General features: G+C 43.9%; 1 protein-coding gene across 3 annotated transcripts in view; it reads right to left on the bottom strand.

Annotated features, from left to right (window-relative positions):
• Positions 1–5,067: 5,067 nt before the first annotated feature.
• Positions 5,068–22,910, bottom strand: part of Mical (Molecule interacting with CasL) — a 69,912-nt gene continuing 52,069 nt past the window's right edge. For all 3 annotated transcript variants that reach the window (XM_084584524.1, XM_084584525.1, XM_084584526.1), the window contains exons 18-25: positions 19,276–19,395; positions 14,373–18,125; positions 13,179–13,264; positions 11,805–11,997; positions 9,648–9,744; positions 8,451–8,524; positions 7,010–7,124; positions 5,068–5,788 (exon numbers count right to left, since the gene is read on the bottom strand). In XM_084584524.1, coding sequence (XP_084440650.1) covers positions 5,731–5,788; positions 7,010–7,124; positions 8,451–8,524; positions 9,648–9,744; positions 11,805–11,997; positions 13,179–13,264; positions 14,373–18,125; positions 19,276–19,395 — 4,496 coding nt within the window. In that variant the 3' untranslated portion in view covers positions 5,068–5,730. The remainder of the gene's footprint in view (positions 5,789–7,009; positions 7,125–8,450; positions 8,525–9,647; positions 9,745–11,804; positions 11,998–13,178; positions 13,265–14,372; positions 18,126–19,275; positions 19,396–22,910) is intronic.

The following is a 22,910-nucleotide window of genomic DNA, read 5'->3' as shown; positions in this document are numbered from 1 at the left end:
CTATATATGTACAAGGTCCTATAACACCCTCTCATAGACAGCACTGTAAGTGCTGAAAGCGGCAAGCAATTGCGGCAGTATTCTTTTTCCTTGCGCCTGACATCTCGACTACTACTCACCGTCTCGTGTTGTGAGAGGGATCCCCCTGCACAGACACCTCATCACGCGGCGGAAGATTTTAATGTTTACACCTCCCTCGAGCTGTCAGTGAAGCAAAGCCACGGAGGTTATTGAAGCATACATCCGCTTCAATGGCGATATGCAAACAAAACTATGGTGGCATCAGTCCCTGAAATAATGTTTGCCTCACCAAGAAGTCGCAAAACTCATGACCTCCACTTAAAAAGTATTCGTGCTGTCCGCTAGAGGGGATGACATTCCCCAACATGGCGCCTCACTGACTTATTCACTCCCATTTGGATCAGAAGCCATTCTTTGCAAATGAGCATGTGTTCTTGTACAGAGTCCATTGCAAGCACTTCAAAGGCCTAACTGCCACGATACGCACATGCATTTACATTTCCACAACGACGTAGCGTATGTTCTAAATAGCTCCGTGCTATATGTGTTGGACACAAATGCCTAATAAAAGTGCATGCACTTTCTAAAATCTGGCTAATGTCAGCACAATTACGATTTTAAACGGGAGTTCACTGCCACGGCGAGACGGAGGGAATATTAACATGGTTGTATGTCCTTGTTTGCACAACCGAAACCATGTGTTAGGCCTAACACCATCACAGACAAAAGCATGTATTGACAGCGATGTCACGCCTGGCAAAGAATTGCGATGATGCATTTGTTCTTTCATTCCTTTGTGTTTTGTCCAGTTGTGTCAAACTGGTGGTGCTGCTGCTGTGTGCCAGAGAAAAAAAAAAAAAAATGTACACAAGCACAACATTCGAGTCCACACAATGTCACACACAGTGTTAGCAGATACAAAAGTCCACACACAACGCGCTGAGGTCAAGAGCTGCCACAAATGAATGCACATAGCTGTATGGGAAAGGCACCTAGGGTATGGAATAAAATCAACTCAAGTTCTTGCAACATCAGTCGAGAACATGCGTCAATATAAACCGCACAAGTGAAAAACACGTAAGAAAGGCCTCAAAAGCTGCTTGTTTGCCTAGAGTCAAAAAATGCCCGCACAGGAAAACATTATAAAGAACTAATCTGTACAAGAGAAACTTCCAACCCCCACACGCCTTGTACACAGCAGATGAACTGAGCAACTCCTAGCTGAATAAGCATTGTACAATCAAGCATAAACAGATAAATGGCTGCTTGGAGAAGGTTCCAACCCCCATAATTGCGGCTGCCAAGCACATAACCGAATGCACTTAAGAGTTACTCTATCACTCAGACCAACTCTACTGATCTCAAGGAAACCAATGGTCTCCACCACTGCAGCATATTTCGTTGCCCCAAGCACTCAACTTCAGAGGCATGTCACTTGAAGACATTACCACAGCAGTCTCAATCCTCTCCTCTGAAGTAAGTTCCAGAGCAATGGCACATACTGCAAACTGCAGTCCATAGGTAGCAGTTGTGTGTGCAATTGGTACTTAACAAAAGCTAACCATACAACATGCCCTGCTTAACACTTAAGTTACCAAAAAATGTGGCAAAGTGTTCCCTTCACTGCCCTTCTCTCATCGTTGAAAAAAACAAACAAAAAGACAAAGTGAGAAAGGAGAAAGACCTGCACCTATCCTCTTCTTTGACAGTAGGCAGCAAAAATGACACTTCGTAATTGGCAGAAATCTCTTAAAAAGACAAGCTCAAAAAACAAAGATGCACCATTTAAATATATCATTGCGTTCAACTAAACCGAAAGATGCACGACTCAAAAGGTAGGCTAACCAGCAGAGGTAGCATTACAATCTCTTCACAACGCTGAAAGCCACAACTGATTAGATTGTCAAAAGTTTGGTAAGCTTTTTGCAGTGCTCAGGGTGTGACCTCATCTGCCAACTACTGCAGAGGCAATGACTTGGAAGCTCTCCATTCCCCTTCCATAAAAATTCCATAGAAATTCAGAAAGTAAAATAGAGCTTGCGATGTGTATTTTTCTTTCTGCCACACTAATTACTGCCAAATGAAAAATTGCTCCCCTCCACCTAAACAAATTCGAAGAATGTCAGGATACATCAAGTCAAGAGGTTAAATGTACCCAGTTGTAACAAAAAACTAGACCCTTTGTCTCACTACTGTAGCATCTAATTTGCCACCATAAATAGGGAGCCTAACCTACTGTGAAGGTACCCAGAAGGTCCTTCAGTGACAGCCCGATGCTCACATCCTACTGGCCAAGCAAATAACAAGGTGGTTTCCTATGGGAATGTGCACCAACTCTCTTCCTTCTTCCTGTTAATGATGCCCTGAGCCATCTTGTGTTTAGTCATACTTCCTTTGTCTCCAACTCTCTCCAACTGCATTTAGCAATGGAAAGTTCAATTACCGAAGAAACTCATGGGTCAAATCACTTATTTCCCAAAATGTTGGTCAAGATGGCCTCCTCTCCTACAGCCCACATTTTCAGGTAGAGGGCAAAAAAGGCACCAGGCATAGCGAAGCTCAATAAAAATGGCGGACAATAAAATAATTTCTGGACTTTAATGTGTCGAAGGTTTGAGACTTATGAACCTCATAGATGAGCTCGGGATATGAGGCGGGTCAGGATTGTAGATCTGGTTCAATACAGAATGCACATCATAATTTTGGCAGATAAGCATTTTTTCCATTCTGGCGCCACCGGAATGCGGCTGGCCTAGTGCGATAAAAGCACAGCAGTAGCTCACTAGGCTACCTTCATTAGAGAGAAAAATCTGCATTGAATCTGATTTCTCGCAAGACGTGGATAACTGCATTTGTGGCACGATCAAGAAAAGCCATTTGTTACTTCAACATGTGCACCAATGTGGGCAACATGTGACCTTCAACATGATGAAAATAGGCACAAAGAAAAAGACAATGCGTTATCATTGATGCTCAAGGAACCGCCAATAAAGAGACACTACTAGTGATAGTTTTACACAGTGCCCATTGTACCCAAAAACAAAGTTTTAAACATACAGCCCTCAGCTTAAATGCGAATTTAAAATCACTTTTTTCATTTAAAAAGTGTCTCTTGAAAGTGCTTTTAAACGGTTGTTTACAGTGCCCGTTTCTGCTACTGTCAGTGGACATATAAAAACACTTCTAAAATCTGCCAAACCGTTCTGTACAAAGTGCAGTAATCTAATAAAAACATTTTACAGACACGAGCGTAGTCTGCTGGCAACAAACGAAAATCAGGCATCATTGACAGCAAAGAATCGTTGAAGACTAGAGAAGTGAGCTTAACAAGGTGTAGCGTTGCTGTTTTAATAGCTATCAATTCGCTGTTACCTAGCGCTTCTGTACTCCATACTCAGCATCCAAACAGAGCAGAGCTAACCTCGTCATCTCTTCTGCCACCTGAACCCCCCTCCCTTCTTCATCACCTTCTCTGAATACTGTGATTTGTCCTTCATCAGTGCCTGGAAGACGGCTCGGTACCAAATGTCGTGGTTTCGTTCTACTCTCCACCACAAGCAACACACAAATCCCGATTGGCTGCCTAATGACCACAGACATACCTGCAAGCAAAGAACACGATTACCTTGAAGATTACTACCCTCTGTCAAGACTGAGATTTCATTACAAAAGCAAACAAGCACTTTCATAATCAATTCCATCTTACGGCGAAAGCCTTTATTGCCTCATCGTTGTCGTCAGCAAAAGTGTCACGCTTTTGCAGCGGCTCTGATTGGTCGAGACAGGATGACGTCATGGAGGTATTGACCAATCACAGAGCACCACCACAGTATGTGCGAATGTGTGCCTTATATGGCCATATGCCAAGCAATGAGCAATTACTAATCAATTACCAATTTGTCAATTACTATTTAATGACTAACTAATTAACCATTACTAATTCATGACAGTTGTGTAATTTATTATTTACTAATTATTGCCGTGCACCCAGTAACATCAACCATACAAAAGTAAATGTAAAAGAACTGCGAAGATACGAGGCGCGCGATCGTGGCACTGCCAAGCAGAATTCACTGAATAAATGCACTCGCAGAATGTGAAAAAGTAGTCGCTCTGTTTACTCGTAGCAGCATTCATGGCTACATGCGCAACAGTCGCATAGCAGAATGCAGCACTCAGGCTTTCGCCTTTCATCACTTTAGTCGCCAAAGTGTCCTCGAATTTTTTCTTCACCTTTTCAAAACAGCAATGGTAACAAGTTAAGATGAGTGTATGATTTTTTCTTTTTTTTTGCATAAGCCAATGCAAAGTCAAGTTAAACAGTTATGTGCAAGCGCGGCATAAAAAAGGGTACGCGGCCGCCAATGACCAAAACGGCAACAGACGCATAGTTTTATGTTTGTTCCGCACACTCCGACATACCTTGTTCACATTTCAGTGGAAGAAATCTCAAGCACTAGCGCCCTCTGTACCCACTTCTGACAAGCTGCAATGTGCTGCCCATAGTTGCCACTACTGCATGTCGGACATTTGAGTATCTTACGGTTCACGCATGACAAAACGTGCTCGACATGTTCACAGAAAATATACGTTTGTGCTGCAACAAGCAACCCTTTAGTCTCGCTAAAATTGTGCAGCACCCCGGGAAGAAAAAAATGTGGTGATGGGGCAGGATTGGGTAGTTACGAGGTAAGAGAAAACGCAGTAGTTGTCTCACTTGTGGTGGATACTCAGACTATACCCAAGGGAAGCGATGAAGGAAATTCTAAGAAACGAGAAACAGTCACCACGATGAAGTGTGTACGAATTGCATTAAGCAATAGTGGGCCCCGAACACAAGAATTGATTGCATACGTGTAGAGTGCGCTATGATCGGCCCCAAATCTGGATAAATATGACTGGCAACTGTGATAACGGGTACAGAGGCAAGAGGCCACCATGATGCATTTTTGAGTGTGATTAGCTTTCCAAACTTAGCACGCACTCAATGCATGCCAGTTCTAGCTCAACAACAGCACAATAAAAAAAATAGAGTGCGAGTCCGCATTTGATCGCCCACAATATATATTTCATGGTTGGCTAAAAGGTTTTAAAAAGTAAAAAAAGAAGCACTAACTGTCACGCAAACAGTAACATGCTCAACATTCTTCAGTGGATCACAAACAGGGGCAGTGACCGCTACAACATGCTCCAGCACAACAGCTGCACCACCAGTTCACAGGAAAGGAAAGGCGCAGTATCTAGGCTTGTTTCGCAGACACCTGAACCGCGCCGCAAGAGAAGGGAGGAAAAAGGTAGTGAAAGTGAAAAGATAGAAAGAGGATGTCTGCAACAAGTGAGCACTGCGAGTGATTCGAAACATGCTGTTGAGATGCAAGCCACGTTTCTTTGGCCCTAACAGCCATGTTTTTTCGACCCGAACACTACTTCCCCGAACAGCACGAGAGTGGCGATCAGTCTGATGGTGCCTTGGCGACAAGTTGCTCGCACGTCAGTGAACTGAAGATGCTGCTTCCTATTTGGATGAGTAGCCAAGGCGAGTGTGCTAGCAGCCGAGAGGATGAGCAAAGGGCAAGAGTGGCAACGCAGCTGAGGCCGGACTGGATCCTAGCGTGGTAAGCCTGGGACGATGGCTCGGCGAAGCGGGGGCTTGTTCCTCGGGCAGCACAACAGTGGTGCCATTGACGTAGTTCCTAAGTGCAGCCGCTCTCAAGTGGCACCCTGAGTCAGGATGCGAGCGGCAAGCTCTTTCTCCTCAGTCTCCTCCCTGAAAGGAAGGCAACGAGCGGGGCAAGAAAGTCCGCAAGTTCAGAATTACGAATCACTTACGCTGCACGCGCCCTGCATGTTAGGCCACATTTTTTTTTTTTGCTTTTTGAGTCATAAGGCGCAGTTTTCAACTGATTCAACTTCTCGATCACATATGTAGAAGCAGCTTTGTATTAAACCTCTCAAGCTTGCTTTCACTGTGGCAACCAGTAAGGAATGCTTCGTTAGAACCGTGGTCACAACTGTTAATTTTGTTTGCTGTTGCCAGCTCAGCTTACTCCAGCTTTCCAAAAGGAGTTGCTTTAAGTGTCACCTGCTGCTTTCAACATTCATGCAGCTTGTAATCTCTAGGTAGCGTAATGATTGAAGACACGACATGCTCTGCACACCGGGAGCCCAGGAGGCAGCTATCACTTCACACCAACTAAAAAAAAAGTCACTGCAATGCGATTCTTGTAACTTCTTAAATTTGGTCCTTAAACACATTTAAAACATCTTAAATGGGTATCAAAAGGGCACAAGAAAAAAGGGGGAGGGGAAAGGCAATACCACATTCCCCCCCAAAAAATATTCACATTAGTATGTGATGTAGCTTCCATGATCATGCATGTGCAGCGCAGTTTATTTCTTGGTTGACCGTCCCAACAATCTGGATTGCTTCTGAAATGGGTGTGCTGTTCCCCCACATCAATGCTATACCATTCCAGATGACTCTCTATAAACTCACTTCGAAAGCTTTCACATCCTGCAGCAATTTTAAAGCGTCATGACTGGCTTAGCAAAACATTTTGCCCATGGTCAACATTGCATACCTTTATTACTGCGGTAGTCTAAAAGCTCAGGACTGTCCAAGACACAGTGCACGTTTTTCTTACCAGTTGCGGCTGCATGCATTTTACAAACTTTGACATAAGCTCCATGAAATACGTACATTCCCTCAAAATTTCAGGAGTTTGATATATCAAGGTCCATGAGCTATGCCCATGGTGACAAACAGCAAGAAAAAACACGAGCACTGCGGCTTAGATAGATTCGAGCTTAAAAATGAGTTCAGCTAATGAAGTACACAATTCTAAGAGCCGAAAAGCAAATTTTTGCTCAGAGAGTCAAGACAAACACTCAAAATGATGCATGCTCAATCGTGTTCTAACCACAACCTTGCAGAACTACCTATTCATAAAGCCTGCAGCTACACCGATGACATTGCAAAGTTTTATACCGTATCCTTAGCTGGTCCATCTGAGCCACCAGCCGATCTCGCTTCTCCACTATCTCCAACATCTCGTTGAGGATTTCTCGCTCCTTCTCGATGTCACGTGGAGACTTCTGTGAATCTGCCAGCCAAGGACAAACAGTGCAAACCAATGAGGAGTCTGCACAGTGGTCTATTCATTGCAAATGCATATCCCATCCTTTTTACTGAGAAATGTGATTAAAACCGCACAGTTATGTACAGAGGTGATGTAAATAAATAATTATCAATCAATTTAGATAAGCAATCGAAGCTGCCTCTAATCCAGGCACCCCAACACTTTTTCAGAGATGAAAAACATACTTTAAGGCTGAGTAGTAGAAAAGCTTGACAGGGCGCAGACAAGCACTCACTATCCATAAAATTTCAATCATTGCCGTAATGCCTTCTACATCATGCAAACAAATAGAGGGAAATGAAGAGCTCGTTATGAGACATACAAAGGGAGTTGACAGCCACCGGTACCTAGGAAAGCGTAAGGAATTTTCTGTTATGTTATTTGATGCGAAACCACAATGTCATCATGGAGATACTAGCTTAGAAAGTAGAAGAAACAACCATACGTAGGCGGTGGGAAACTCGAGGTTGTGGATACGGATCCCATGAGCGGCATGATTGTTTTCTTCCTTTAGTTCCTAAGCGATTACCTCCATAACTACGTTATAATTTTGCAGTGATTAGCGCATATAAACATATCTCCTATGCTTTCCTAGATGTCCCTTTGCATGTGTATTCTAGATAACGGTGATATTGCAGGAGTGAAATGGTTCAGCTTTTTGAAGAGGATATTTATGCTATCAATTAAGGCAAGCGAAAACAAGACTGAATGAAGAAACAAAAATAATTTATTGCAGAACCAGATGAGTAACACGAGCGAGACAGGAAAAGAGCAAAACAAACAATAAGAGGGCAAGGTAAAGGTAAATGTGTGTTTGTTTACAGCATGGAAGCATAAAAGCTGTAGGACCAAAGCAAAGCATAGTGCAGACAGATTCATTGAGCGCAAGATTACGGACCAAGATTACGGAATTAAGTGCATTCCACTTGAGTAAGCACTTGATAAGTCTCAAAAGAAATATTGAGATAGCCCTCTAGTCAACACAGCAATGTAACAAGAGCTAAAAAAAAAAAAATAAAAGGAAAGGACTAGGGAGTCCATATTTCATCTACCTTTTTGCCGATACACAAATGCCAGCCACTGCTACCTTTTAATGTATAGCTGCTACATTTCTGCAAAGCATTTTATAAAGTACATACCTTTATGCGGCCAATGTCTTAAACCACTTTTTACATCGATTTCATGGTAAACTGGTTAAGGCTAACTGCAGGAGAATTGCCTTCAGAATCAACGAGCCAACAAAGCTTTCAAGGATGAACAGATCACTGCTGCAAGACAATGTGCACTCACCGTCAATAGCCATGCGTTCTCGCATCTCTTGCTGAAGTTTTGACTGCTGATCTTCCAATTCCAGATCCTTGACCCTATGCACAAGGTGCCAATAAGCGTATGCACATAGCAAGCTTGCCAGCACAATCAAAAGAAAAAAACTTGTAAAGGTCTAGTCAAGAGGGGATATCTTCCCTGCAGGTTATTAGTCCGACTCCCAGCAGGAACCCCACTTACGCAGAAGATTAACTCTAACTTTGAATACCTCAAAGAGAGTGCATCTAGGTACGCAGATATTTCCTATACCTAACCTGTATAACCTGTATAATCTGTACAACCTGTATAACATTTACCCTATACCTAACTGGGCCCCTTGCTGCATAATTTTAATTCTGTGCTGCTAAACTTTTTATCTTCTTCCCTTGCCGCTTCTTCTAGCTATGAACAACCCCAACTACAATAATGCAACCATAATGCATCATCATCATCATCATCATCAGCCTGATTATACCCACTGCAGGGCGAAGGCCTCTCCTATATTTCTCCACTTAACCCGGTTCTGTGCTAGCTGCATCCACTTGACCCCTGCGAACTTCTTAATCTCACACGAATGAATGGTCAGAGACAATGACAACCACATGTTTTGGTGGTATCACCATGACTGAAATGTGCAAATAATTCATTTGGCACAAGTGATGGGTTTGAGAATACTGCTCAAGACATCGAGGCGATTAAGAATGTACGAGTCTGCAAAGCGTCTACTATGATCTGCTGTAATGATTTCTTTCAATAGCTCAAGCACATTGCTTCACAGCATTCGACTCCACCCAAACCAGCCATCCAACAAGGCTATTCACAACCATGATGAAGGCACATCCTTATGTAATGGACATTTGCAAAAGTAACAGTGACGTCCATCAAAGAATGTCATTCAATTCTCTTCAGCTTGACTCCAACATTCCTGTTCTTTTTGTGGTTCATGAAATCCTGCAAGCCTGACCTTTCGAAGCATTGTGAATGCCTTAATCAGTTACCTAAAGCTTTCAAGTGAAAAGCCTGCTCTCAGGATCGACACAAAGTAGCAATTAAGGTGTGGCAAAACTGCCATTTTGCCATGTTGGAGGAACAGGCAATATTTCCACATCCCCACTGAAATGTGGTAATCTGATGCACTGTGATTTCACAGGGTTTCACAGGGTTCCACAGGGAGTGGTTTACCTTATCAGCAGTTCTTGCTCCTCCCTGGATAATTTGTTCTTTTGCCGCATCAGCCGAAACAGCACTTGTGTCAAGTCCTTCTCTTCAGCTTGAAGATCTGTAAAGTTTTGTGCACTTGGTGGGCAATGCTTTGACAACAAATGCTCCCTCAGTGTGCAAAAGCTATCGTTCCAACAAAAAAATATTACAGATGATTAAGCATGGTTAAGTTAAATGAGAAATAGGTGCACTAGTACTTCGGTTTCGTTTCAAGGCTCAGTTTTGAAGCTCAAGCAAGCTTCAGAAAAAGATCTGCAAAATCGGTGAGCGGTGACCATGATGACAGAGTACTACAACAATTTGGGACCGTTTTAACAGACCTTAAGGGGACAATATAATAGAGGTTAGAGGTGTGTGTGTCCTGACCTATCACACACGAATGAAACTTGAAGAATACAATGATATGCAGAGATAATCCGTTTGCGCCGCTGTGGGTTTGGATATCATTTGGGGCAAGAAAGTATTTTAGTTCAGTTTATTTTAGACTCAACTACTGTTTGCCAACTACCAAGTGCTGGACACCAAGGAATGGAGAAAAAACGTCGGCGAAATTGGCGAATGCCAGGTTTATGATAATGCATTAAAAACCAACACACTGTAGACACGCCGATGACAATTCCATCCAATTGAAAGGGGTTCCATCCAATTCCATCCAATTGAACACTACACAATCATTATTCTCCATAAAAACTGACCCTCTGGCTTTTCCCAAAAAGGCTATGCCAAGTCTGACCAGCAGCAAAAGACGTATTTATTTAAAATTTGGATCTGCCAGTTAATTCAAACTCGTGACAATCTCGCCAAAAATAAGAGGACGCCATATTGAAGTGAATTTCTACATCGCACAGCCTCGGGAGTCCATGCCCACACATTTTACTTGCGAGACTAACTGTTAGTGGAGTGACACTCGTATTTCTTTTCCTCGCCTTTCATAGCTTACAACTACGTTCTAGGTGAGAGTGGTCTCTCTGTGACTAGAATGTGTTATCCTAATATGACAGTCAACTCCTATATATCCTCTGTGCCCGGTACCAAAAGAACGTAACCTATAAAACCACACGCCAACATCCGCGAAGTTAAGAAGTTACTGACAGGAAAACATGCAGCCACTGGCATTTTCAACACACCAAGCAAACATGATTTCGAGCTTAAAAGAAAATAACAAAATAACTGCTACCATGGCCAGTTTTTTTAGTTTGATTTTATTAAAAACAACTTTTTAATCGTTCAAAGAGAGAATTCGCTACCGAGTCCAGGAGCAAGTTTAACTAAAAAAAGTCGATACGCATGTTCCTGCAGACACCACAGTATATTACCAGAACCTCTAAGTGGCTTGTCAAGCTGAACATTGATCGAACAGATAAATGAAAGATACAGAAATGAAGCATGTGCCGCTAATGAAACGAAATTTCTTCACATAATACCCGAGGCGTGAGATACCATTCATGAAAATTCTCGTTGAATGCACTCCCTTTTTAGCTCTCAAAGTATGAAGTTTTTTTTTTCTATATAATCAAACACTTATGGGGAAAAAGCTTTATTTTTTTTATGAAGCTCATTCTTACTATACTGGCGCAGACACACAGTTGCTTCCCCACCTTAAGGCAATGAGGCTATCTTCATCCAATTACTGCTGACAGCAATAACAAATCGTATGGCTTTGTGTGACTCTTTTGGTGCCTACTTGGTAGCAAAAGACTAAATATTTTACTGCTGAGGAAGCTCAAATCAAAAAGAAAACAATTTGCTCGTCATTTAATTTAAATTCATAATGAAGATGAAAAAAAAGAAAAAGGGCGACTCTGTGACCACCGGAGGAAAGTGCATAGCTGTTTAAGTGAGCCTCAGATATCCATGAGAAACAGTACCAACATCATTGCAGTTTGCTTGTGGCAAGAGCAAAGTTGAATTTCTTTATATGATTGTATTTACCTTCTCTTGTTTGTTCCGATGTATAAAATCTCTCTTTTCAGTAAAAGTAGCTTTGGTGTCATTGGAATGCAGTAACCTACTGGCACAAGCCAACTTCAATGCGAGCTGCTGGGCTGAGCAAGCACCGGTGACAAATATGCTGGTGAATTTTTCAGGTAGCCTTAAGACAGCAGCGGTGTGGCTCACCTTCATCCTCATCCTCCTCACCCCTCAGCGCTCGCTCCACAAGCACCCCCCGGTGCTCCAGCGACCGGAGGCTCACTTCGATCTCCTCGAGCCGTCGCTGAAGCTCCTGGGCCGTCCGCTGTCGCTTGCGCTCCTGCTGACGCTGCACCCGCAGCGTCAGCCGCTCCAGCTTCCGAGGGTCCACTGCCTGCATCTAATAGAGAGAGAGGAGAGGGATGGAAATCCATGACAGATGAGGACACCAAGCTTAGGAGAGACACCTGAGGACACCAAGCATAAGAGACAGATCTGAGGACACTGCACTCAGGACAGAGAGATCTTCAAAAAGGCACTTAGGCCAGGCTGCTGTTGACCTGTGTTGATACATTACTGCCTGCCAGTGGCAAAGATCTAACTGATAAAAAAATTCTTTTTTACCAGTAAAGACCAAAAATGAAACACAAATGTCATTAACCACCCTGTACATTTTTGAAGGCAAAATATGGTGCATCAGAGCAGTTACTTTAGCGAGGATCACTGAGGCTGGCTCACATTACCATTCGCCTTCACACAGTGATCACAGAGTTCTCAAAATTGACATTGTGAGTTTGGATCGAGTTAAGGGAAAATTTTGTAATGTGATTTGGTTAGCCTGCCAGCAATAAATGTGTGTCGTGCGGCCAGAAAAACAACATTACAACCAGGAAAGGGTATAAGATCAGTTTTTACTAAAAAAAAATAAATAATAATAATAATAATAATAAATAAAACGTATACGTTTGTCCACAGAGTACCTTTAATGACACAAAAGGTAGACGAGTCACTCATCGCTATCCTACAGAAGACTGATGGCCTGAAGTAGCACCTTTGACATTTGTCTGCAATGTACGTACATCCCTGGTAGAAACGCAAAGTTTTCTTATCGGACATTATTAGAAAAAAAAATGCTCTTGGATCGTATCCAGATTCCTCGCCAGACGACTCAACTATCGTACCAACTGGCCTACTTATCCACCCTCCTAAGTCAGTAAACTGCCCTGTTGAAGCAACTAGGCAGCTGTTACGGACCAAGTGAATAACTACCTTTCACGCAGGGAAGCATCCGCTTAGCAGGAGAATATGTATGCACCCTGCGCTAAATATTTGGCACCAAGCAAGTAGGTGCTGTGCACATTGCTCGACTGCGATTCAACTTCACCACGCAAGACTTGGGTTGCCGTAGAAGTGGATAGCCCAGTATCCGGAGCAAATTAAAACAAACACAGCAAAGTCAACTGAAATCAAGGTCTGTCTGACTACGGTGCAAGGCTGAATAAACTGACACAGGCAACAAGGAGAAACAGTGAGAGGACAGTTTCTCAAGAGCAACAGAGAACAGTTTGCAAGCGACCTCACCTTGCCTTTCTTGTCGCAGGGCCCACTCGTTTCGCCATTGCCGTCAAGGTCGCGATCATCAAAGTCCGCGAAACCATCTTCTTCCCCTTCACATGCAGCAAAGTCACGAAAAAGAGACGTCAGAATGCACAGGGTAACAAGCTACATTCATCCATGTGTGAATAGCATCTCAGTAGTGTTGGTTGCTTTACACTGGGGGTTCCCAACCTAAGTTCCGTGCAGCCTCGGAGTTCTTTGGAGTGCATTTTAGAGTTCCTCGGGCATCTAATTTCTTTCTTTTGGGACTGATAGCACACCGTAACTGTTCCCAGCAGACTAACAGTTGAAGATGTTAATTGAATTTGAGCATTTCTTGAGACATCATATATCTGCATGTTTGCTTCTGCATTCATGTCAGGAAGGAAGTGGTGGAAGCCATGACACAGAATGTTCATAGCAACCTTTTAATTTTTTGGGGTGCAGCATGACACAACAAACACATGCCAGTGAAATGAGCTTCTCTGAGCCACCAACACGCAGAAATACCAGTCTTAGAAGTACCCCGGATTAGGAAAAATTTTTCTTCAACTACAAAGTTTCTGAGAGAGCTGTATATAGCTTTCTTTTGCAGCCGTTTCGCTGGGCTTAGGTGAATGCTAATGAGTAATCAATCCCTTAATATCAGCCTCTTCATTCATTCATTCATTTTGTTACCTACAGTGCTCGTGGGGCATTATTGTAAAGGGATACAAAGAAAAAACACACTTCCGTGCAAATGACACAATGTATACAAAAAAGGGAAAAATAAATGAGTAATAATGCAACAAATAAAGATACAGTACAATGCATTTCAATCAGAAAACAATGAGTACTAAAGGCCTTGCATGCATGGTTTCGAGCTTTCTTCAAACTTACTGAGTTCTTACATTTCCGTCGCATGACTCCACATTCGTGGCTGCATAGCTTGCCTACAAGACATGGCCCCCAACACAGCGAATTTCTTAATTTGTAATCTGCTCTCATCATTTCTTTTTTTTTTTTTATATATTTCTGCAACGTCAGAAGCAACAAAATGCTCGAATTTCAGAATTCTGCTCCCACTGCTCCCCAGCAGGGCTTAGTGTGCATCTGTTGCACTAATTTACCCAAGACTGGGGACAGGAAGGTCACCTAAAAAGTTATCTGCCAAGAGAGATAAGTGCGAAAAATATTCACCTGTCGCCCTTGGCGCGGTCATGATGCCGAACTCAACACTCCTGCTCTTAGCCGGCAGCTGCATTGGCTGGGACTTGAGATTGTCTAGGCTGATGTGCTTCTTCATCTCTTCCCGCACAAGCGAATGCTGCTGCTGCTGCTGTCGAGAAGAAACTGATGAGACAGCTCCGATGACTTTCAGGGCTGCTGCCTCTGGAGAGGCGTCTATCCTTTCCGTCGAGCAGGGGGCACTGTCAACCTTCGATGCTGGCGTCTTCTTTGGCGACGACGAGGACTTCTCAGCACGCGGAGTCTTCGACAACCTCAGTCTCGAAAAGGTCTTGGTCCTCTCGTTTTCGGCGACATCCTTGGCTGCCTTTTCACGATTGTAACTTTCTTTCTTCTCCTTGGTCGTGGCTGTTGAGGTGTCACCTCCACTGTTGCTGCGGTTGAAACCCAAGAAGGACAAAAGGTTTCTTCTCGTTGTTGATGTCGCTGGGGACGGCGTCGTCTTGCGGTCTTCGTCTTCGTTCCTTGCAAAGAGACGTCGTTTTGGCTTCGGCTTTGGCTTCCAGACATCTGCCCGGATTTGGTAAGGGTCCATGAGAGTCACGCCGCCGACAACCACATCGTCAAGTCCGTCGAGGTCATCCGTGGACCTTGCTGGCGAAGCGACTGGTGTGGCGGAGTCATTGCCGTTGTCATCTATGCTGCTCCCAAATTCATCGTCATCTTCAAACTGTGCCAGCCTGTGTTGAGCTGTACTGAAGCTCCGTAGTGACGACCTGTCGTCCAGTGCATTGAATGTCTCATCTTCCTGGTCCAGAAGGTCCGTGAGCGTGATCTCGTCAAAGGCTGGAGTGCGTGCATACTTCCGCCTGTAGCTACAAGGACTCAGGCCAAGCTCCTCGTCACTTTTAAGCCTAGCCCGTTCGCGAGCTTCGCGTCTCGCCCGTTCCCTTTCTGGGTCTGTGGCCGCATGCAACGCAGAAAGGTAGCCAGGGCGCGAGGTGGGAGGCGTCTCAAAAGTTTCAGTCGGCGTGTTGGCCTCAGGCGGTGTCTTGAAGTCATCAAAGTCACCAGCTAAGCTCAGACTATCAAAGTATGGCAGATTCTGTATGTCCTCGTGGACACTCTTACGGGCTAGCTGCTCTCGTCGGCTCATGAGCATGGCTGTCACTGGGTCAGCACAGGGACGCAGCGGCGTTGAAGATGATACAGGAAAGCTTTCTGGAAATTGGTTAGGCCTAACACGGACTCGCGGGTCTGCACTCTTCACGGGTCGCTCGATTTTGACGGGTGCTGATCGTGCCACAGGCTGGCTACTTCGGATGGCTGACCCACCATCTCCGGCTGCAGCAGAAGCAGCTCCACAATCAGAGTCCAGCTCTTCACAGGAACCGCGGCTGCTTGGAGAAGAGGAGCGGATAGAGGGGAAGTCTAGCCGTTGTAGGTTAATGTTGAGAGATTTGAGGTAGATGACATCACCTGATGGCACCTGGAGTTCACCAAAACCGCTTGTGGTGCCTTCGGTGGAGCGGCTACGGACTTTCTCGGCAAACGAACCACCATAACCTTGAAACTTTGGGGGTTCTCGAAAAGGTGAGGGACTCTTGTGTTGACTGAGCGTCTCTGGTGCTACAGAGCCAGCTTGCAAGCTATTATTGTTATTGCGGGTACCACTGATCACTCCAGAAGCAATGCTACCATGACAAGATGCCTGTGGGTGACCTGAGAGACATTCGTCAACTGCTTCCCGGCTTGTTCTTAGATGGCCGATGTTCACAGCTTCAACAGCTTCTTCCACATTCTCCTTGCTGCCACCAGATGATACCCTCTTCCGTCTACGCCTGCGCGTGACATTCCTATCATCAAAAGTAAACTCAGCTTTCACGTCTTTATCATCTGAAGTAAGTTCTGCCTTCAGGTCTTCAACAACAGACAGTGCCTCTTTGTCGCCACCTTCTCTAGCCCATTCAGACACCGTGAAGTCATCACCGTCACTCTGCTGGCCTAGAGGTGTTGTAGCAGCCGCAGGACCCAACGCCTCCTGGACTTCCTTCATGGTCTCCAGAAGCGACTTCTTTGGCAAACTGGGCTCCAGCTGCAGACCTCTCCTGCTGAGATCAGATGCTGTGAGGTCATCTTCATCACTCATGCTCGCTATCGGGGCATGAAGCATCTCTCTCATAACAGGCTGAGGTGCAGGGGACGGAACTGCAGAGTCTTCAGGAGTGCCAAGTTTGTCGGCATCAGTCGGAAACACCTCTTGGTCACTGATGGAAGCAGAACACGTCGTGTCCTCATCAGTGACATCGCTTCGAGGTGACAACATGTCAGGTGTCGTAAATTTCTTCACTGACTCTTCTTTGTTTAATTCAAGAGCAAGCTTTGATCTATCGGCTGCTTTCTGACTGCCTGTTTTGCTTCTGCTGCTAAGTTCTAGTTCAGCTGGCTCTACGCTGTCATGTCTGCTTGGACTGTCCAGGTTTGATGGTGCAAAGTGTAATACATCATCTTCATAGACACTAACTACAGGGTGTACCAATTCAATGGCCTCAACAGGATGTTCTTTCTTGGCTTCCAAGAAGTCAGCAGGTTGGACACTCGGAACCACATCATCTAGTAATGATCCGGTTGGCGACAAATCTTCATCATCCATTTGAGCAGGCTGGCGATGGACAACTGTTGCATCTTCAATGGTGTCTGTAGTTGACGTCTCAGATGAGTCTGGGCGATCGGACAGGGCAGTTGTAGTTGAGACCTGCAAAAGAGTCCCCTCCGACAACTCCGGCTCTCCAGAAGTGGTCCTCGAAATGGCTTTGTGACCTAAAAATGCTGGTGCTGCCATGACCTCCGCCGTGCCTTCAAGAGGTGACTTAAGAGCATCTGGAGCATGTTCTCTCAGTATGAGTGGCCCATGCTCTTCAGAACTTGAGTCGTCTGTACCTGGTGACTTCCTGTCGTCTGCTGCACTGGACGCGGAGCGGTGAGATGATGAGGCAAGTGAGGAACTGGCTCCACTTTCTCGTCCAGTCAACTTCCCAAACCGGACTCCAGATGATTCGGAAGAAACGTCACCATCTGATTCAAATGCGGCCCCCACCTCCCTCTCTGGAGTCGGCAACGGCGAGCTTCCACTGGAGCCGCCACGATCCAGGAGAAGGTCGTAGCCCAACCTGCCCTCGTCGGGTGAGGCACCTGCCCTTGATGATGTAGTACTAGACTGGACTGCAGCGCTAACTTCAGAGACGTCCGTCAGGGATGGCGACTCCAGGTTTTCCACAATAGCAGGAACTCCCTCTCCAGCAGCATGAACGGGCTCGGAGAACTTGTCCACGTTGGATGAAGAGGACAAACCCGAGGATACGCTGACAGTCTGCAAGCTTTCGGCTGATACTGTCAACTCCGCAGACCTCTGGATGGACAGCTGGTCACTCGAAGTCTGGTTGTCACTTGACCTAAGGCTCACGGGAGTTGTCTGGTCTTCACTGACCTTGGCTTCAAGTGCGGCAGTTGCACCAAGCTGTAAAGCTGCTTTGACGTTTCCTCCTCCTTCGAGATCCAAGGTGTCGTCATCCACTTGACCGAGAGCAGCGCGCACTTCCTCGGGTCCCCAATCGAGCTCGGTGTCTTGATCGCCTGGTGAAGTGTCGATGATAATCACAGGAATCTCATGTTTTGGTGGAGGCGGTTCCTCTTCCGGTTCAGACGACACGTCGGATGAGCTCATCGTGATGCCCTCTTCATCCGATATGTATTCGTCATCTGAGCCTTTAATAGAAGAGCAGCGAAACAAAGACCCCTGATGAACTATGAGTGGGAGGAGGTGAAAATATTCCAAGCATATATTGGCACAAGGAACTTTCACGAGCATAAAAACAACTCTGAGAACTCTGTTTCCGTAACTTTTTAAATACTTAGAAATCACAGGGTTTGCTATTAAGTAGAGGCAAGAAAGTTACTGCCAATATTCTATATTACAGCAACAGCTTTATGAAAGACTTCTTCTGAGGCAAAGTATTATAAAATATGCATCACAGTATGTTATTATAAAAAATTCCTGCATTCACCTATTGCCATAAATACTGCCACGAATGGGCCCAAGCCACAAAGAAATGCTGCAAGTTGATGCCATCTCTCTCTTGCCCCTTGGAGCAGCAAAAAGTTTGGGATCTTGTTAAAAAATAGTGGGAATATTGAACCAAATATAGGAACAAAGATTATGAATTTTTCTGAGCAGTAGCGATCTAGAAAGTTCGAAATGCTTACACAGGCCCAACTTGTAACTCCTAGTTCTACGTAATAGATTTTGGAATCTGTTCCATAAGGCTGCATAAATTCTACCAACCACAAAATGAAAGAAAAACTAGTACTCTTAAATATTTAAGTGCAAGCATCCAGCAAGCAAAAGAAAAGCATGAATAGTACAACAGCAGCAGCTAAATTAGTTTTATAGGGTCTTAGCCGATCACACATATAAGAATGAGGCTATCCAGCAAAATTAAAATAATTCTTCTTTTCATCTTCTCCATTGTTATTGAGTATGCATTTTCACTGGAACGTAAAATGAGCCCTTTAAAATTTGCACAAACTGACAGTTTCTTTGCACTATCACCACAGAAAAATATTTAGAAAGCTGCGTTCTTGGACAAAAACAATAATGTAAGTGATGCTAAACCTTCCAGGGCCATGTGTAGGAAGTGAGAGAGACCATCGCAGAGGGCTTTGGATTAATTTAAACCACCTGGGGTTCTTCAACGTGCTCTGACACTGCACTGCAAGCGGGCACTTTAGAACTTTGACTTCATCAACATTTAACTGCCGCAGACAGGACCCAATCTTGCAACCAGCAGCCAAACGACATAGCCTCCAAGCCGCAATGAGGAAAACCAATAAGGAAAGACATTTTCGACGAACATACCAGATGAGCTTCTCTGTCCGGCCGACCCTTTGTCCATGTTGAGAATGGGAACAGGTACGGTGAGTACATCTTCCTTTCCGTTCTCACAGACTTGAGACGAAGCAGCCCTTGCATGTTCATCTGTCGAGAAGAACGACAAGAGTCACGCTTCCGGACAGCTGCAGCTCTTAATTTTACCTCAGCAAGAAGCAAGCACCCAAAACCATGCAAATCGGAGTTCTGAGAACCGTCATTACGAAGTTTTAGAGGGTCTGCAAAACTGTTGCTTTTCAATCAGGCCATTAATATTTCCTTGCGGCATCACAAAACTGAATGAAGCTGCAGGAGTCTTTTCCACTGCAATAGAAAACCGAACCGTGCCTGTTCAAGAACAATTTGTACATTCCTCAAGCATATTATTGACAAGCACTGTGTAACACCTGTACAAAAAAGAAGCTCAATGCATGGATGAAACAGTTGGATGCGCAGAACATTTTCTCCTGTCCTTTCTTTCTTTTTTTTTGCCTATCCATAAGCTAGATTTAGTTTGTGGACTACTAGCCCTGAGTTGTAGCTGGCTATGGGCACTTTGCCGATGTATGTTTTGTATGGGTTTTGTGAATTTGTGTGCATACGTTTACTATTTAGTCCTCCAGTAAGTGAAATCCACTGCCAGCAATCCCCTAAAGACCCTGTTGAATGCAGCCAAAGCAACAACAACAACAACAAACAGTCTCCCTAACCTAAAACATGGGCCTTCATTATTCCCTTTCCAGGTGTGCGGCGCGTGCGTGTGCACGAAAGATGAAATAAGTTTTTAAAAAATTTTCCAGTATGAGAGTACACCCTTCAACATTTACCAGCTACCTAGACATTCTCTTAAGAAAATTTGTCGTCATGTCTAACACAGTTACTACAAACACGATAAACAGTAAAAACCCTTTAGCACTAATCTTTAGCACATCTCCGCACAACTTTGCTTCCTTCCCCAATATACTACCAGAGACAAAGTTAAACCTATGTCCAATGTTCTCCCTACCACCCCCACTAGTGGTAGTTAAGACAGTGACAAACCTAAGCCTCTTATAAACTAACCTTCTCAAGCCTAAGGATGCAATTGTGTACAAATCAAATTCAAAAATCTCTCTTATGAGAGTGTGCTGTAGCAAATACCTACTTTTCTTTGCTTCCAACAAATTTAGCAGTGTTCATATTGCAACTGGAGTGCTCTTTCATATTTGCTAACTTCATATGTTTCATATTTGCTAAACAATACTTCCCAGAACAGTAAGCATTGTAGAATGTACTCATGTAGACACATTTTGTTGCCCATGAAAGTGCAATTTTGTTCCTGCATTTATATTAACACGCACATCTTCAAAAAAAGAAAGGGTGTGATGCCACCCAAGTATAAGTCTTGGTGTGTTGACATTACGATTTCCAACCATTGTGGTACTTTGTAATAAACTCTGTATGCACCCAGAAGAAAATAATCAACGGCATTTTGAGCTCCAAAGCTGATTAATTAAGTGTCTTTCTTGAGCCCTGTGTAGGCTATTCAGGAGGGAAAAAACTTTGAAATAATGAGGAGTGCCACCTCAAAGGGTTAAGCGTGAGACTTTCAACACAATATGCTTTGGGGCATGCAACAAAGACACCTTTTTTTGCACTCCCACTAGAATAACAAATGCGAAATCTCCCGTGTGCTCTGCATGCAACATATGACAAAGCACTCGACGCATGGTGATCAAATGATGCCTGCCCTGCAGCTTCTTGCACTGTGGCACTATTAAAAGTCATCTGTGTTGTGCATGTCATTACATTACCTTGGCAATATCACACCTTCGGCGTGGGCCGCAGCAATAACTATCACAATTAGCTGGAGTAATCCTCGCATCAGGTAAGCCAGTTGCTTCATCGACATCAGCATCTCAACTGCATTCAAAGCAGGAGAAATTCCATGGTCTCTCTTACTTACTACTAACCCTGAGCTTTGCCACCTGTGGCCACCTTATTTCCCCAAACTTCCCAATCTCATCCATCCATTCGGCTCTCTCACAATATCTGATAACCATCTGATACCCCTGTTACACTTGCATTCTCTTGACATTCATTCTATTACTTATAAGGGCCAGTGGTCACCTTTCCTTAACGTGCCCCACCTATTCTCATTTCTTCCCGATTTAGATCGACTTTGCTCTTTCTGTGCCTCTTAACTTAAACCTATCACTTTCCTTTTAACATCTCACTCCCAATCCTCAACCTAACCTCAAGCCCCTCTGCCAGCTCCAAGTTTACACCCCAGAGGTGAACACTGACGAGATGCAACTGTTAACACATTTTCCCCTTGGGAGATACTGGTTGGCTCCTATTCATGACTCAAGATAACCAGCTACAACAGTCAGTCTTTCACTTAACGGTAATACGCTAACTCTCCTCCCCTTCCTCTGCACACTTTTGAATTAATAATGCTCTCGGGTTTATTGTGATTCCATGATCTTTTCTTTTGTGAGCATTTTGAGCAGAGAGAGATATACAAGAGGAGGCATATCCATCAGTAGCTCCTGAGAGTCGGTGGGATTCACTGAGGGTAAAAAGAGTGTGAAGTTATGAACTACTGTCATGCACCAAGCGTTCGGGAATACAAAAGAGACTCTCAACATTACACCATTTAAGATTCTTTTTCTTTCTTTTTTAATCCCTCTCTCACAGTAATGGCATCGAATGACAGTCAGTGCCTGCTGTTATGTCTCCACAAACTTCCCATTCAGATGTGCTATGCTTCTTTTCAGTTTTTTTCAAAGGCAACGTGCAACCTTCCAACTTCAGGCTTGTAAATTATCCTTTAAATTTACCTTGGGTACAAATTTTTAAATCCAAATTAAAGATATACATATTTACAAACAAGCTTACAAACATGGACTGCTCCAAACAATATGATCCATGGGATTAAATACTACTGTACACTGAGGTTATGGAACCGAGGCTCCAAATGTCAACAGTAGCCTAGTGAACTTGGGGGTATATTTCCAGAAACGTATTTGGGAGAACTAATCGATGCTGCTTTATTAAGACAGAACTACATTTAGTAACAATTCAATATTTGCCCGAGGCAATCATATTAATTACATTTAGCCGCATATCTTCAGATGAAGAAGACAGAAACATGCGAGAAGTTCAGATTCAAAATGTAATAGCTGGACAAGAAAAGGAAGACACTAACTGCAATATAGGAACCCTCTAAACATAGAATTTTTCTATGGAAAATGTGAAAACATGCAAATGTAATTAAAGTGTAATTTGAGGAAGAGAGCAAAGGCAGTAATTGTCTCACTTCTTAGAAATCAAGGAGGGAGTGAAAGAAGGAGGCGAGAAAAAGAGGCGCTGAAGTGGAGGGATCCAGACTGACTTTGACCACCTAGATTTCTGCACTCCACAGCACTAGGGGAACATTTTTTTTTTTTTTTCAATTCTGCCTCCCTGATATGTGGCCACTACAGGTATGACTCGACTTTGTGTTCTGACACTAACATTGACTAATTTTTTCGCATAGAAAATATGTTGGACTGGAGTGCAAGTCAGATTCCAGACTTGTTGTGCCTTCTGTTATAATGACTAATGACTAAATGACTTGCATTGAACAGGCTCATAAAGAT

This window comes from Amblyomma maculatum, chromosome 11, assembly GCF_055883805.1.
Source record: "Amblyomma maculatum isolate TAMU_Amacu chromosome 11, ASM5588380v1, whole genome shotgun sequence".
In the NCBI taxonomy this organism is placed as follows: domain Eukaryota; kingdom Metazoa; phylum Arthropoda; class Arachnida; order Ixodida; family Ixodidae; genus Amblyomma; species Amblyomma maculatum.
Note: the sequence above shows the minus strand (reverse complement) of the source record. Positions and strands in the feature narration are given on the sequence as shown.